This window comes from Vombatus ursinus, unplaced genomic scaffold (genome assembly GCF_900497805.2).
Source record: "Vombatus ursinus unplaced genomic scaffold, bare-nosed wombat genome assembly UNPS02000582.1, whole genome shotgun sequence".
NCBI classification, from domain to species: Eukaryota; Metazoa; Chordata; class Mammalia; order Diprotodontia; family Vombatidae; genus Vombatus; species Vombatus ursinus.
Genome location: NW_020940360.1, coordinates 34680898 through 34697670, shown reverse-complemented (window position 1 = coordinate 34697670; position 16773 = coordinate 34680898). Strand labels below are relative to the sequence as shown.

Here is a 16773-nt window from a genome sequence, read left to right as displayed (position 1 = left end):
TGTAGTGTCTTGGAAAGAGGGCTGGATTTGGAGTCAGGGTACACCTACTTTCATATTTCTGTTTTGATAATAACTAGCTGTGTGATGTTGGGATAGTCTCTTCACCTAAGTGAAACTCAATTTCCTTACCTGTAAATGAAGATAATACCAACACTATTTATCTCACTGGGTTATTGTGAAGAAAGCAATCTGAAAAACTTAAGCCCTATGTAAATATGAACTTTTATTCACATGCTACACATTTCAATCAAATTCTATTATTATTTATCCCTCCCATTTCTAATCTTGCCCCTTCCTTTCAATAGGACATTATCTGTGCCTTCTTCCTATCCTAGAAATGACTTCCTCCCTCCCTCTCACAGTTCTGTTAAAGCAGTTTTTATTTCAAGCTACAGTTTAGGTGCCATATCTTCAGTGAAGTGTTCCCTGACCCACCACCTTGATCTCTCCCTCTTCAAATACCTCCTACTTCTTTGCCTCCCTACACGAATCCTTTGTGTTTATCTCTCTGCTTTGTATCATAGTTATTTGTATCATAATCCCCCACCCCCAATTTGATTGTGAGCTCCATGATAGAAAAGTCATCTATGTCTTTGTATCCCCAGTGCCTTGTTGCTAATCAATATTTGTTAATGCTTGTTAAATGAATTTTGTGCATTACCAAAGACGGATAAGGCAGGAAAACCCAATTCCTATGGGAGTCATGTGGTATAGTACATAGTGAAGAGTGGTATAAAACAACCACCACAACAATAATAATAGTAATGGCTAACATTTAGATAGCGCTTTAAGGTTTGCAAAGCATTTTAAAAATATTTTATTTGATCCTCACAACAATCTTATAAGGTGAGTACTATTATGTATAGGTAGATAGGTAAGGGGAGAGAGAGAGAGAGAGATAAGTAGATGTAAACATAGAGAGAGAGAGAGAGAGAGAGAGAGAGAGAGAGAGAGAGAGAGAGAGAATATATAAAGAGTTTACTGTGTGCCAGGCACTATGATGAGTCCTAGATGTACAAATACAAGCAAAAAAAAAAGACAACTATCTCAAGGCATTTTATGGGTGAGGAAACTGGAGCTGAGAGGTTAAATGATTGTCCCAGGATCATACCATAAGTGTCTGAAGCAGGATTTGAACTCCAAGTCCATCAATCTATCCAGTGTACCATCTACCTGTGGAGACTCAGGTAGAAGATTTTGAAGTTTACATGGTAGGCCCATAGGGAGTTGCTGAAAATTTTTGAGCAGAGGAGTGAAAGACATTACCTAGTTTTATGCATATGGAATAGTAATCTAATAGGAGTTTGAAGGATAGATTGAAAAGGGAAAGATGATGGAGATGCAAATGCCTATTAGGAGTCTATTGCAATCATCTAGACAAGTAGTAATAAGGACCAGTGCTAGGGTGGCTGCAGTAGGGATAGAAAAGAGGGAGTTGTGGTATATGTGGAATTGACAGGACTTTGTGTAACCAGTTTGTTAAGAGAGGTGGTTTCATACGAAGAGCCAAAGATAATGCCAAAGTTTCGAAGTCAAGAAGAGAGCAGAGGAAATGACTTTGAAAGAAAGCTATTAAGATGACTTCCAAATGTATATTAATCAATCAACAAGTATTTTGTTAAGGGCCTACTATGTGCTCAGTACTGTGTTAGATATAGAGAACTCTAGACCTGAGTTCTGGACTTGTGTGGCCATGTGCTTATATGACATTTCCACCTGAATGTTACACCAGCACCTCAGACTCAACAACAAAATTCATTTCTGAAACATAAAATGTGGTAATCATACTTAATTTTTAAAAAAGTGATAGTCACAGTTTACTATTAGGTGCTTTAGTGTACGTAGAGCAATTGGAGTAATTACAGTTTATCCATATCCACATTTTGCTAGTTTGCATGAAGTGTGATGATAAAGTAATGAGAGGTTTCACACAACAATTTTATTATTACATAGGCATTCCATATGTACTGATTTCTAAACCTGAAGTTGTTTGCTTCATAGTTAGCGATATCACTTGAGTTCTATGAATTTCTTCAACTTTTATTGAAAAAGGTGCTCTTTCTTTGTAGCTATACTTTATAAACCAATGTATCAGCTGTTCTGAATTAAAAATTAAAGATATCAATTTGCCTGTTTTTTACTGCACCTGTACTAATAGTCTTGCCATTTCTCTCTTCCCTTCTACCTTTCGCCAAAAGGAATTTCCAGCCCAGTGAAACAGATTGTCGTCCCTCCCACAAATAAGCAAGGCCTTAGACTTGGCAGCATTGGGAAAGGCTTTCTCCAGAAGCCCAAAAGTTTGTAAATCCCTCCAGAGCTCCTATCAGTCAACAACAAGTTTGCTGCAAAGGACTTTTAAGTAAAATCTTCATTTTTGTTAGTCCTTGAGTGTTGGGCAGAGGTCTAAAAAATGCAGGTCTTTTATAGACCAATGACAGTGCTCTATTGAAGCAATTAATTTATATTAATAGTGGCATATGGTTTAGAGCTCATCTGGGTTTTCTGGTCCCAGGTGGTGAGTAAGTTGGTTTCTCTCTGGTTTTGGCCAGTACTGTTGCTAGTGATTTTCTTCAGGGGCTGCTGCTACCTTGAGGTTGCCAGTAGAGTAGTTTTATAAGAGGAGCGACTCAATGAGGACATTTCCTAAAATATTTCCTATATACCTTCTCTCCCTCTCTCTTAAATCCGTATGGCAGATAAATACCTTGTCCTGGATCATGTGAACCCTAAAAAGTTAAATTAGCTGAGATGATTTATCTATCACAAAATTATTCATTTAAAAAGAAATATTTGGGGGCAGCTAGACGGTACAATGGATAGAGCACCGGCCCTGGATTCAGGAGGACCTGAGTTCAAATTTGGCCCCGGACTCATAACACTTACTAGCTGTGTGACCCTGGGCAAGTCACTTAACCCCATTGCCTAGCCAAAAAAAAAAAAAAATGAGAGAGAGAGAGAGGTTAAGATGATGTTATTGATAGTTATGGCTAATTTTTGTGATTTTATTTTTCCCCATTCTGCTATGTAAAGAACACTGAATTTGGAGTTATAGAACCTGAATTTCAGATTGAGCTTTGCTACATGCCTCTGTGACTTTAAAAAAGTCACTCAACCCCTCAGTTTCCGTACCCATAAGATGAAAGCATTGGACTAGATGACTTAATTTCTAGCCCTGACTCTATGAGCCTGGAAAGGCTCATTGAAAGGATAAGCCTGGCTCTTGCTTATCCCAAGATATGCTTTAAGACTAAATCTTCCCTGAGGGTATTTTCCCTCTGTTTCTGCTTCATAGCTCTGCTATTTTTTTCTCCATTGGAAAGAGAAGAAGCACAATAAATTTGTATGTAATTAATGCTATTAGTTTTACAGATGTGTGTACACAGTCATGGTCTGCATACAGCTGCTTAGGAAAGAGGGTATGTTGTTCACTTGCCTTCTAAATACTTTTGTTTTCTTACATTGTAGTAAGAGTGATCTTAAAAATAATGTTTAGAGGGCAGTTTGAAAGAAGTTTATAAATCTTGAAGGTTTCCCAGGGTTTTGACATGTTGAACAAAACAAATTATGTTGTGACCTTCCTGTGAATTAAAATTATTCTACTTTGATATCAGTGTTATTTATAAGTTAGCCAAAACTTTGAAGACATTTCAGTTCATATTTAACATTTGTATTTTAAAATTCCACCATATTTTATTTTACCTTGGGAATCTGATGACTTTAAGTTATGATACATTGAAGTGAGCTGATGATTTGCTAGTTTAACAAACATCTGCAGCTCTGTGAAGTCGATTCCATCTCTCAGTTGCTAAATGACAATACTCCTGAATTCCATTTATTGACAAAGGCACAAACTGTCTACATAGAACACTTAACACCATTTATAGATAGTGACTGTGTCGATTTAAACTTGGCCAACTTTGACTGATTTATTCCACAGATCAGTTTGTGGACATAGCCAAGCTTGATGTCTGTCTGTGCTTAAATATATGTAAATAAGCTAGAGTATGGTTTTTGTTTTGTTTGGTCCCTTCCCACATTCTCTGCTTTTCTTCTTCTGTTGGTGAGTTTCCTATAACTACATTATTATTTAGCCAGGCATTATAATTACACCATATTGTTTATGAGAAAATTCAATTTACCAAACATTTATCAAGTGCCTACTATGTGCAAGGCACTAGGGCTGCAAGGAAAAAATGGAAAGAAAAAAAAAAAGACTCTACCTTTGAGGAAATTATGTTCTACTGGGGGAATACAATATGCACGCAGTTGAGTGCAAGATAGAAGAGAGAGAGAACTAAGAAGTTGGAGAATCAAGAAAAGCTTCCTATCATTTCCAAATAACTAGATGTCAAAGGCTTAGGCAAACAGTTCCCAAAAGAATATTGACAATCGTGTGGAAGAATATTCTAAATCATCAATAATAAGGGAAATGAATATCACAACAACTCTGGGTCTTTACTTATATCTAGAAAATCATCAAAGATGGCAAAAGATGAGAATGGTCAATGATGGAAGGGTTATAGAGCTACAAAATGAATGGAATTGTCAATTGATTCAACCATTCTTGAAAGCAGTTTGGAATTATGGTAAGAAAATGACAAAAATGTCCTTACCCTTTGATTCAGAGATTTCCCCATGATTAGACACATACATTTTGAAATGTAAAAAGAAAGGTCATACATATATATTTATTGATGCTACTGTTCTTTGTAGTAGCAAAGAAGTAGAAACAAACTCTGTCCATTGATCAGAGAATAGCTCAAAAAGTTGTAGTATATGAATTTAGTGGAATATTACTCTTTTATTTTTTTAAATGATGAATGCAGAGAAACATGAAAAGACTTATGTGAACTGATTCATGGAGTAAACAAAACTAGGAAAAACATTATACATGATGTCTACAACAATTTAAGTAAAAACAACAAAAATGAAACAAAAAACCTGAATTCTGTGTAATTATAATGATCACCTGGTCTCTAAGAAGAGATATGAGAAAATACTCCCCCTCTATCACCATCCCTCACCTTTGCAGAGTTGGAGGATTAAAAATAAAAAAGTGAATGAATGAAAAGAAAAGCATTTATTAAGCACTTAATATATGCAAAGCACTGAGCTAAGTGAAGTAGAAAATCAATATAGTTAGTCCCTGATTTCAAAGCAGTGAGCATTCTAATAAAGAAAGCAGCATATATCAAAGGATTCATCTGTACAAAATCCTTCCCATTGTGAATGATGGAACAGCCCATGTTATCTTGGTGACTATGTTATCTTCGCTTTGGGCGTTTTCTTCTGCTGTCCTCCATGTCTGGAATGCTCTTCCTGCTCAACTCTGCCTACTGGCTTCCCTGGTTTCCTTTAGGTCCCAAACAAAATTCCATCTTTTATAGGAAATGTTTCCCAACTCCTGTAATTCTGGCACCTTCCCTCTGTTAATTATTTCCTATTTATCCTGTGTATAGCTCATTTGTATATATTTGTTTGTATGTTGTCTCCCCACTTAGATCGTGAGTTCCTTGAGGGCAGGGACTATCTTTTGCCTCTTTTTTTTTTTTTTAATATCCCCAGCACTTAGCACAATGCCTGACATACAGTAGTCTTTTAGTAAACATTTATTAAGTGATTAATTGATTCACCCAGGCCACTTTGATGGGCTGTCAGAGGGTGTCTGAGACTGTGGGCACTGAATATAATGACAGATGTTTCCAATGTCCTGGTTAGTTTTGTGGACAGTTACATTGAGAAAGGTAGGCAATGTAAAAACAAAGGTATCATTAAAATGTGTTTGTTTTTTAAGAAAACCTTTTCATAGTAAATGATTCCCCAGCTGAGCCTTGAAGTAAGCTAGGTATTCTAAGAGGTGATGATGAAGATGTATACTTTCTAGACATGTGAGTTAAGTTATATACAGGTATAAAAAATGGAGAAGTAATCTCAAGTGTGTAGCAACTGCATAGAGGCATATATAGACAGGAATAACGTAAAATGAGATTAGAAAGGTAGACTAGATTTGCCAGGTAGTAGGCTTAGCTGAATACCTTATACCATATGTCACAAATTGGTTACATATCCTTCGTATTAAAGATCATACCATAAAAACAAATTAGAAGAGAAACAGATCATATACTTTTCATGGTAGAGGGTAGGATATATACTCTTAACCAACAAAGGAAAAGAGTAATTACAAAAGACAAAATAGATTATTTTGATTACATGAAATTGAAAATCATAAACAAATAGTGCATCTAGCTTCTCAGATAAGGAGGGAAATGTGGGGGGGGAGGCCTTTGTATCAGATTTCTCTAATAAATATAGGTATCCAAGATATACAGGCAACTAACAGAAATATATAAGACCAAAAACCATTCTCTTAATTGGTAAGTGGTCAAAGGAGATGAAAAAACAGTTCTCAAAAGAATAATCACAAGCTATTAACATAGTTCTTCATATCACTAATAAGAAGATAAATGCACATCAAAAGAAACCTAAGGTTTCACCTCCCACCTAGCAAATTGCTAAAGATGACAAAAAATGAAAATAGTTAATGTTGGAAGGATTATACAAAGATAGGCACACTAATTCATTGTTGGTTGAACTGTGAATTTAGTACAACTATTTTGGAAAGCAATTTAGAATTATATAAATAAAGTGACTAAAAAACCCATACCCTTTGACCAAGAGATTCCACTACTACGCCTGTACCCTAGAGAGGTATTTGACAAAAAGAAAGGCCCTATATACACCAAAATATTTATAACAGTACTTTTTGTATATCAAAGAATTGGAAACAAAATAAATACCCATCAATTGAGGAAAGGCTAAACAAATTGTGGTACATGAATGTAATGGAATATTACTATTCTGTAAGAAACAGCAGATAAAATGAAAATGGAAAAGCATAAAAAAAAACATGACATAAACTTAAACAGGGTGAAGTAAACAGATCCAAAAAATACATGCAAAATGACTACAACTAAGTAAATGGAAAGAACCACCACAAAGCAATCAAAATGAATCTTGCAAAATTACAAAGAACAAGCATGACCTCAAAGAAGAGAGATAAAAAGATAATTTGCCCCCAACTTCTTTGAAGAGGTGGGGAATGCTCAGGTGTAGAACATTGTCTATGTTGTAGTGACTCATTTTTTTCTTCTTTTTCCTTTAAAAAAAATTCCTGGTTATATGGGGGTGTCACTCTGGAAAAGAGAAAGAAAGATACAGGGGAAAATTTAGGCAATATAAAAACAAAAGATATTAAAAAATCACCACCACCCCAAAAGTAGGTCAGAGTCAGATTGCAAAGGATTTAAGTGCCAAACCAAGTAGGTTGTAGCATTGTAATACAATGAAAAGTCGTAGCAGTGTAATAATACAATGAAAAGTTGACTGGGTTTGGAATCAAGGGAACTAAGGTTCAAACCCCATGTCTGCCACTTCCTACCTATGTGTCTTTGCCCCATCTCTGTGCCTCGATATCACCTATAAGATGAAGTAGACTGGTTGCAGCTCCACATCTGTGATCTTGTGAAAGATGTTGTCCTAGAAGCAAGACGGAACCACTGGAGTTTCTCCAGCAAAGGAGTAGCATCATCAGAGCTGTACTTTAGGAAGATGATTATGGCAGCAGTGAGGATGAAAATAGTGGTGATCAGGTAGGAAGCTATCTCAGTTCAGAGGAGTGAGAAGACCCTGAACTAAGGCAGTGGCCTTGTAAATGAAAGAGATAGCTATCTCAGTTCAGAGGAGTGAGAAGACCCTGAACTAAGGCAGTGGCCTTGTAAAATGAAAAGAATGTATATGCAAGAGATGTTGTGGAGGTTAGATGAAATAGGAGTTTGAGTGAGAGAGAAACTTCAGAGATGACTGAGAGGTTGCATTACTGAGTAACCAGTTAGATATTGGTACTCTAGCAGAAATAGGGAAGAAAGAGGAAGTAAATAAGTATGGTTTACAGGAGAAAATAGTTTGATCTGGGACATATTGAACTTGAGAAGCCTGTCGGATATCCAGGCAAAGGTTTTGAGTAGGCAGATGGTGCAAGACGAGCTCAGGGGAGAAATTATGGCTGTCTACATAGATTTAGGAGTCATCTGCATGGATAATTGAACCCGTGGTAGCTGATAAGAACCTCAAAGCAAAAGGTGTAGAGAGAAGGGAAAGGGCTGAGGAGAGAGATTTGGGGGACATCCATGTCTGAAAATAGGACATCCATGAATATCTAAGAAATAACCTTTAAAATATACAGTTATGATTTATCACCTGCCAGAAGAGACAGGCTAAAGCAATCTCAGATTCTTCCCTGGTTTCTAATTACATATTTAAACGTCATTAGCTGATAGAGTGCTCCTTTTCAAGGGTTTGCAGTAACAGATCTATAGTTGTATTAAGTGGCAGGGGAAGTGCAAGAATTTTTTTGAACTGTTAAAAGTAGTGTATTAGTTTGCTTAATTTTTTATTTTTGACATAGAGAAAACAAAGGGATGTTTGGGGGCAGGGGACAGGAATGGTGAAACAAATAAATACTAGCTTTGGAATATTGAGCTTCTGACTAGAAGTAATATGACCAGAAAGTCCCTTTCAATGGTGGTTGGCATTAGGGAGAGCAAACAGCCTACCTAACAAAGAGATCTGATATTCTTGTCACTTTCGGCACGCTTTTTTGTTTCTTTTTAAATAATGTCTTCCTTTGATGTGGGACTATAAAGTGAACAATGGATACCATTGCTGATTACTGCAGAAAACACTTTTGAAAATATGAAATACAGAACACTTGTACATTTGTATGCATTGTTAGTAAATGTTGCTATTCTCATAGTCACTGGAAATGGAAAAATAAAGATAAATGCCTCATAAGATAAAAAAACGATACATCACATTTTTCTCATTCCCAAGAGCGAAGATTGCTAAGGTCTCTTGGCCTCAGTTTTTTTTTAATATGCCAAGCTGATGACAGAAAATCAGTTTTCTTCAAGGTATCATCATTACCATTATCTTCCTCATTTAAGACTTACACAGGGAAGGCAGTAATTTGATCTAATCATACGCAGCTTTTTGGTGGATGTTTGCTGACCATTAAATGATTCGGTGTCACTTTGGAGGAACGGATAAATGACATTTTCTCCAGAGTGGAAAATAGCTTTGAGATCTCAGGTAAGGGCATAGACTCATTGATTGATTCATCCAGTACTGCTTAAGACCTCGCTTCAAATCCTGCTTCTGGGGGGCAGCTTGGTGGCACAGTGGATGGAGCACCAGCCCTGGAGTCAAGAGGACCTTGATTCAAATCCAGCCTCAGACACTTACTAGCTGTGTGATTGTGGGCAAGTCACTTAACCTTTCTTAATCTATTTCTTTATCTCTTAAATATAGATAACACCTCTAGTCCTTAACTCAGAGGGTTATTGTGGGTCTCAAATAATCTAAGGTATGTCAGAGAGTGTCATTATGATTAGTTCTTCTATATTGTGATGGCTGTCGTCCAGAATGATGAGACTGTTGAATAGACTTCTCAAGGTCTAACAACCTCAAGAGACCTCCTAATCTTTAGGAAAATGAATTGCCTAGTATCACCCTCTGTGGCAGTTGGAGAGATAGTATGTGCAGTGACCCAGCCTCATGAAGGAGCTAAATTTGAATCTCTACTCAGTTACTTACTGATTATGTGCTTTCCACAATTACATCTTTACTTCTGCCTCAGACTTCACATGGTATTTTGTTGGAAGAAGTAAAAGATAATGAAGGGAATACTGGACTCCAGAGTTGGAAGATCTACGTTCTAATCCTGATTCTGCTACTTTTACCTGTATGACTCTAAGCAATCACTTTCCCTCTTTGGGCTTCAAAATGAGGGCAGTTGGATTAAATGAACTCTAAGGCCTGTCTAGCTCTAAATTGACGATCCTGTGATAAAAGATGATAGTAGTGTTGGAGGGACTGTGAGAAATCCAATATACTAATTATACTGTTGGTAGAGTTGTGAATTGATGTAGATGGTCTGGAAAACAATTTTGAATTGTTTAAGGAAAATCTCTAGATTTTTCATACTCTTTGACCCAGGTAGGGATCTCAACTTTTTTTTCTTTTTTTTTCCCCCAATTTTTATTTTCAGGTCTTTCTGACGAAATATTCCATGAAGATCTACTATAGAAAGAAAGGTCCCATGTATGCCAAAATAGTCATAGCAATACTATTTGTAGAAATTAGAAATAAAGTAGGTGACTGTCAACGGATGGACAATGACTAAAAAAATTATGGTGAATGTAATGGAATATTATGTGCCCTAAGAAATAGCAAATATGAGGAATGTGGATAATTATGGGAAGATTTGTATGAACTGATGCTGGTAAACAGAATAATATTAATAATAGTAGTTGTAGTAATAGTGTTTTAAGGTTTGCACAGCAAATTGATCTTCACAACAACCTTGTAAGGTAGGTGCTATTATTGTCCCCATTTTATAGATGATGAAGCCGAGGCTGAAAGAGGTCAAGTGACTTGCCCAAGATCACCCAGCTCAGGAAGTGGATGAGGCAGAATTTGAACTCAGTTCTTCCTGACTCCAAATTCCATACTCTATCATCTTCTGCGTCACCTAGCTGCCTCAGTACAATACACATGATCATAATAATGTAAATAAAATTATTCCTTATAATAATGTATTATATCAGATAACTGCATTGGCTGCTTTTGGTCCTGAAGAGCATATGATGGAACATAGTTCTTTCCTCAGTAGGGAAGTGGGGGCACTTAGAGGTACATGTAAGCTCCTTGATAGAAAGAATTGTTTGATTTTTATTTCTTTGTTTTTGTATCTGTAGTGCCTAGTACAGTGCCTGGTACACAGTAGTCACCTAATAAATGCTTATTGATTGTGTACAGTTGCTGCTGCTGTCAAATACAATCAAGATGTTGGCTGATTTTGCTTAACCCTTTTTCCTATGTATGAAGGAGCGCCTTAAAGAATATTGTGATCTTATCGGTCGGTGACTACGGTATAAAAATCAAAAAGTATCGATGAAAATTTTAGAAGTAGAGACAACTACCATAGTCCAGGCAAAAGGTGGGAAGGCCTGACCTAGGTTGTGGCAATATGAGCAGAGAAGAAGGCATGAACATAATAGATACAGAGGTAACATTAATAAAACTTAGCAACTGACAACTTTAAGGCTCTGAGCCTGAATGACTGCAAGAATGCTAATTAATACCTTCAACAGAATTGAGAAAATGAGGAAGAGAGGGGCAGATTTTGGAGGAAAAATGACAAATTCCATTTCAGATGTTTTTCTTTCTTTCTTTCTTTCTTTTTCTGAGGTGTTGGCAGGACACCCAGATGGAGATTTGAAATTTAGTAGACAGTTTGAAGTTTAGAACTAGAATGTTTTTTCTGCTCTTTCCCCGTAATCTTAATGAAAATGTATGCCTCTGCTGAGTTCATCTCTAGCCCTGCCCTTGTGAGCAGCAGCTCTTGGCTGCCCAGTCCGCTGTTGTCTGTAGTGGTTCTGAAGCGACCAGAGGTTCAAACAGAAAAGAGCCCCGGCAGCTTCAGGTCCCCTGACCTCACTCATCAACAGATGTGGCTTCCAAGCCAGGACCATCTAAAGGGATGTTGACACAGCAGCCAGTTTCATCGGGGCTAGGGCTACCACTGTGGGTGGGAGTGGCTGGCTCTGGGGCTGGGATCAGGACTGTGTTTGGAAGCCATATGATTGATTATGCCAGGAATCCTTCTCCACCAGCTTGTACTTTGCCTTATCTGAAGCCATGGGACTCTTTTGCTTCATAGTGGACTTCCTCATCCTCTTTCGCCTTGTGAAGGAGTCATTTCTATTCCCTAATGTTCTCTTCCTGGTCTAGTAAAGACAAAGAGGGTTGAGGAAAAAGCCTTGTGGGGCTGGGGTTCGGCGGGAGGAAGAAGGGAAGGGGGAGGAAACAACATATACTTGGAGAAATTAATGACAAAAAAGGACTTTCTGGCCTTAGTTTCCTCATCTGTGAAATGAGGGGGTTGATTTAGATCAGTCGTATCAACAGAAATAAAGGCCACTAAACTACACATAAGGATTCCTGGGGTCTACGTATTGATTTAGAAAACTACATATTAACATTATCTTATGTTTTTATTAATTTTGTTAAATAATTCCCAATTATATTTTAATCTAGTTCAGGCCATACTCAGACGTGTTAATGGGCCTCATGGAGACTGTGACTCATCTGGATTCTAAGGCATCTTCTAGTTCCAGATTCATAGCTGTCAATCCTATGGGTCATTGAGAAGAGTCAGAAAAAATCTAGGAGATAGAGAACAGTGTCATGGGGTTACACTAGGTAAGGAAGATAATCGGAAAGGAGTGAACGCTAACATCAAATGCTGCAGAAAGATGTGGATGGAAAACACACCACTGGTTTTGACAGATCATCAGTAACCTGAGAAAGAGCTGTTTCAATAAAAAGAAGTGGGGACCCAGATTACAAAAGGAAAAATGAGTGGATAGTATAGTAATGGAAGACAGGAAAAGGGGTAGGGGAAGGAAATAATGGGCTAGGGAGAGATGGAGAGATTTAAGTTTTTTAGGATAAGGATCAAAACTTGTGTTATCTTATGGCAGTATACATTTAAAACAACTTATTTAAAAGTTTAGGAAAGTGACTATAGACCATCCCTAACTTACAAATATTCTAAAGTTTATTTGTGAGCTAATTACTTGGAATTTGGCACTCATTTTCTCATAGGAATTATATTTTAAGTGGTTGTGAAATTACCAGGCTAGCCCACAAAAGCTTTTTTTTAATGCAAATTGAAGGTGAAATACAGTATTAGCCTGCGCTGCATATACTGGAAAACCGGGGCCCTCGTAATATGGGAAGGGAGAGGAGGCATATAATTTACCTCCCTCTTCCTTGTATAGGACTGGCCCTAGGCAAAATTTCATAATAGGTGAAATGTCTTTGGCAGGTTCTCCATTTTTATTTCCACATCTTTCTTCTACCCCTTGCACTCCTAGTGCCTTGTCCTGGTTCTCCCTTCCAAGTCTTTCCATGCTTCAAAATTAAAATTTACTTTTCCTGGCTTATCTCCATTCCTTCACCCCAATCAAAACTCTTATTCCCACCATGTATACTACATAGCAATCTGATTTAAATAATTTACAAAAGCATATGAATGATAGCCCCTTGAAAAATTTTAAAGAGGGTACTTGTTAGTCCAAATAATGTACTAAGTGGCAGAATTTTAAATAGCATATCAAAGTAAAGCAAAAATAATCAGGCTACTTGGAGAAACATATTTTTGAGCAGAGGGGCCAGCATTGGGCAGGGCAGGCAGTTCTGTCCTCAGGAATTAATTTCTTTAATTTTTTTCTTCTATTTCTTACCTTCCACCTTTTTGGAACCTACCCATTGTGTACAGTGGTGGCAGGATCTGCAGAGTTTGGGGCGGGAGAAGATGGAAAGTGTTCCATGGCAGCAGTTTTGGGTTATTTGTAAGTCAGGTGTATAAGTCAGAGACAGCCTGTCCTTGCTAATTGAATAAAAGGTGGGGGGAAACACCCAAGAATGTTTTGTTGCTTCTACTTTGTCTAGAGTTTCAAGAAAGTAGGGGAAAGGTCCAGCGATCCTATTGTGAAATGTTCATAGTATCATTTTGACATTTAGAGTAGTACTCTGTCTTTATAAATTCCTCTTCATATTACCAGTGTTAGTCTCAGAACTCGGGCTATTTCACAAACCATAACATTTTTTAGTGAGTGATTGATCTGTATTATGTGTCCTAGCCATCAGGAGAATCTTGGGGTGGTGCTTGTATTAATGGTAATATAATCTGAGGCTTCGCATTTAGTTACAGTCCTTCATAGACCTATTGGTGATACTCAATCCTTCTGGATTTGAGAATGAAGCTTATCTGATACCTTTAGGGGGAAAAAAATCCCTTCATTTTCTCTGTTCCCCACTTAAATAACTCAACACATCTGGTAATACTGTAGGATCATTGTCCTTTCAGTTCCTATGCAGCTCATATTGCTACAATATTTCTTAAGTATTTGGTTACCTAAAGGACAACATGATTTAAAAAAAACAAAAAAGACTGTTTTTATAAGTCTTACAAATTAACCTATCTGTGTTACTAGAAAAAAAAATGTGCCTTAATCAGCAGAATTTGTACAGTCATCTGTGCCAGTATGTTATGCAGTATGTCAGTAAATATAATATATAGAGATAAATGCTTGTGTCTTGAGATTTTGAGGCAAATGATTTAGCCAAAAATATTTATCAGGTATGAGTTCTGAGACTCACGTATTTTTTCTTTGGGTTTGTATCCTTCGGTTTAATGTCTTCAATTACAAGAGTGATAACAACAAAACCCTTTAAGTCAATCAGAACTAAAGCTAAATTTTAGGAAGTGAAGAAGAGGGATCAGATAGAAAATTATATATAGGAAATTAAACGCTCAAGAAGTTAAAACTTGTGAGCCTTGATGGGCTTGCCTTAAGGAACCTTTATTTGAAAAGGCTGTGTTGAACTTTATAACAAACTCCATAATTTTGTTCTCTTGAATTAAGATAGTTTGTGCAAACAACTCTAAATTGTACAGTAGTTCCAGGGAGACCATTGACTGCTTGTTTTATGTTCTGGAACAAGTTCAGATTTTTCTGCTTTGCTTGAATTTTTTTTTTTTTGACAGTCTGAATCCTCAAGACAATACAGATTGATAAATATGATTTAAACATTGCTGGGTTGCAGACATTTTCAGTGTATGTGGTACAGCTGACCCTCGGGCCATGCACTAAATACATCCCCAGCACATTTCAAGAATAGCAGAATGCCAAATGATCACATTTGAAAGGTTAGCTCTGCTTTCAATTCTGTCTTCCCTTTCTGTATTAAGAATGAAAATTGGAATTGTAACAGTGTCCTGAATGAGGCATTGAAAAAATTACCTGCCAGACAGAAATAAACATGCAAAAATTAGATTGATTTAAGATTTCATTGATTAGCTGAAATTTAAATAGATGTTCCAAATGACTCGACTAGATTTTCATGTTTATTAATGGCACACTAAGATTGTAAGACAGTGGGTTTGAAGGCTTTGGATCATGATTTTAATTTTCAGATGGGCAGGGTTATTTGCCAGGATCTTTGCTGGTAACCCTATTCATTCTGTCAAGCCACATAATCCTACCAGTACATTGAACCCTGTGTTCTGTTCTGAGACAAGATGAGAATAAATGATTTTTTCAAATTGCTTCTTTTCATTTTTTTCCCCTTTGTTTTTCAGGTCGTGGAACTTGTCTCAAGTGCTCTTATTGACTTAGTGCAAGGAATATACTGTGAAAACTCTACTTCAGCAGAGGTAAGAATTTTGAAGCCCCTAGAAAGGAGTGGATTTAAAACGCTCAAGAAAAATATGATTTCCTTTTTTTGTTGTTGTTTAAATCATACATAACTTTTTTTAGATAAGTGTTTTGGCTAAAAACTAGTGGCCATATGCTTGGTACATACCAGATTTAGCCAATTAATATAACCTCTTCTCTGGCTGGACTCACAGTCTGCTCAATCTGCAGTACCACCCCAGCCAACTGGGAGAGACCCTTCTGGTCTGCAGGTAACTTTGATACAAGGTGGAGCTTAAAGAGAATCTTTTGCTGAGGCAACTGTGCCTAGGCTTTCCTGAGAGGAATTGGTATTGAGTATATCACCAAAGAGTTGACTATGGTCCAAGAAAAATGGCTCAACACTCAAGTTTGCATTTCTAATTGCATTTTTACTATTAAGAAACGGTTACTACCTTATGTATTTCTGCATGGTAATAGTCGTGATGGTTACGTAGTAGAATTATTTTGATTAACTTTATAGAAATAGAATTAAGATTTTTTTTTTTACTCATTTAACAAGACTTCTCACCAAAGGTTTTCTCATGCTTCCTAAAAAAAAATTTCATTTCAGCAGTGCATTAGATATCAAGAAATTTTTTCATTTACCACAGTCATCATTTAACATTTTATATATGTAATAAGAGACTCCTCTCAGAGCCTCATTTTTCTAACTTGTGCATCTTAGCTAATAGTACCATATCACTAACTAGAAATTGGCAAGAGACTGCATATGTGCAGATGTTAAACTCTTTGACCCTGAGAGAAAGAGAGAGAGAGAGAGAGAGAGAGAGAGAATTGTAATGGAAGTGAAATTTCATGAGATGAGCAAGCCATTAAGAAACATAAATATTAAAGGTATAACCCTGGTACACTTTGGAGAGGCTGGACACTTACTGTAGGGCCACAGAATTGTGTTGTTTTGGTCTCCTGCTAACATTCAGCCCAGGTTCATTTGTTAGGATAGCCATCACCCAAGCACCAAGCGGTCTCTGCTGGGGATGGGGGCAGTTGGAGACAGGCAGTTGGGAGGGAGGAAAATGTACTTCAAGGGTATTACGGCTAAAGTGTTTTAGGAGGAAATGGTCTGGAATAGAACCCCTTGACTGTGACTTGTAAAACTTATATCATTGTTTGTTACTTAGCCGTCCGTGAATTAGGTGGGTATTCTTAGTCTAGTTCTTTTCTAGTAGTCACTTCATAGATAACTTTATGAGGCCTTTATTGACAGCTCAGGTGATTCTGAATGCCTGTTTTGTGGACTGAGAACTTCAACCTTTAGAGTTATCCGTCGTAGGTAGTAATCTTTACAATAATACATATGTGCCAGCCTAGGATGTGGAGTGAAGTCTCAGGAAGTTTTCGAATTAAAATGTTACTGTTGGAGCAGCGAGGTGGTGCAGTGGATAGA

The 16773-nt window shown here is 37.0% G+C and overlaps 1 protein-coding gene across 1 annotated transcript in view; it reads left to right on the top strand.

The window, feature by feature from the left end:
* PDSS2 (decaprenyl diphosphate synthase subunit 2) overlaps positions 1–16773 on the top strand; it is a 277537-nt gene that overhangs the window by 182386 nt on the left and 78378 nt on the right. Inside the window, exon 3 of the mRNA XM_027856905.1 lies at positions 15269–15343. Coding sequence (XP_027712706.1) covers positions 15269–15343 — 75 coding nt within the window. The remainder of the gene's footprint in view (positions 1–15268; positions 15344–16773) is intronic.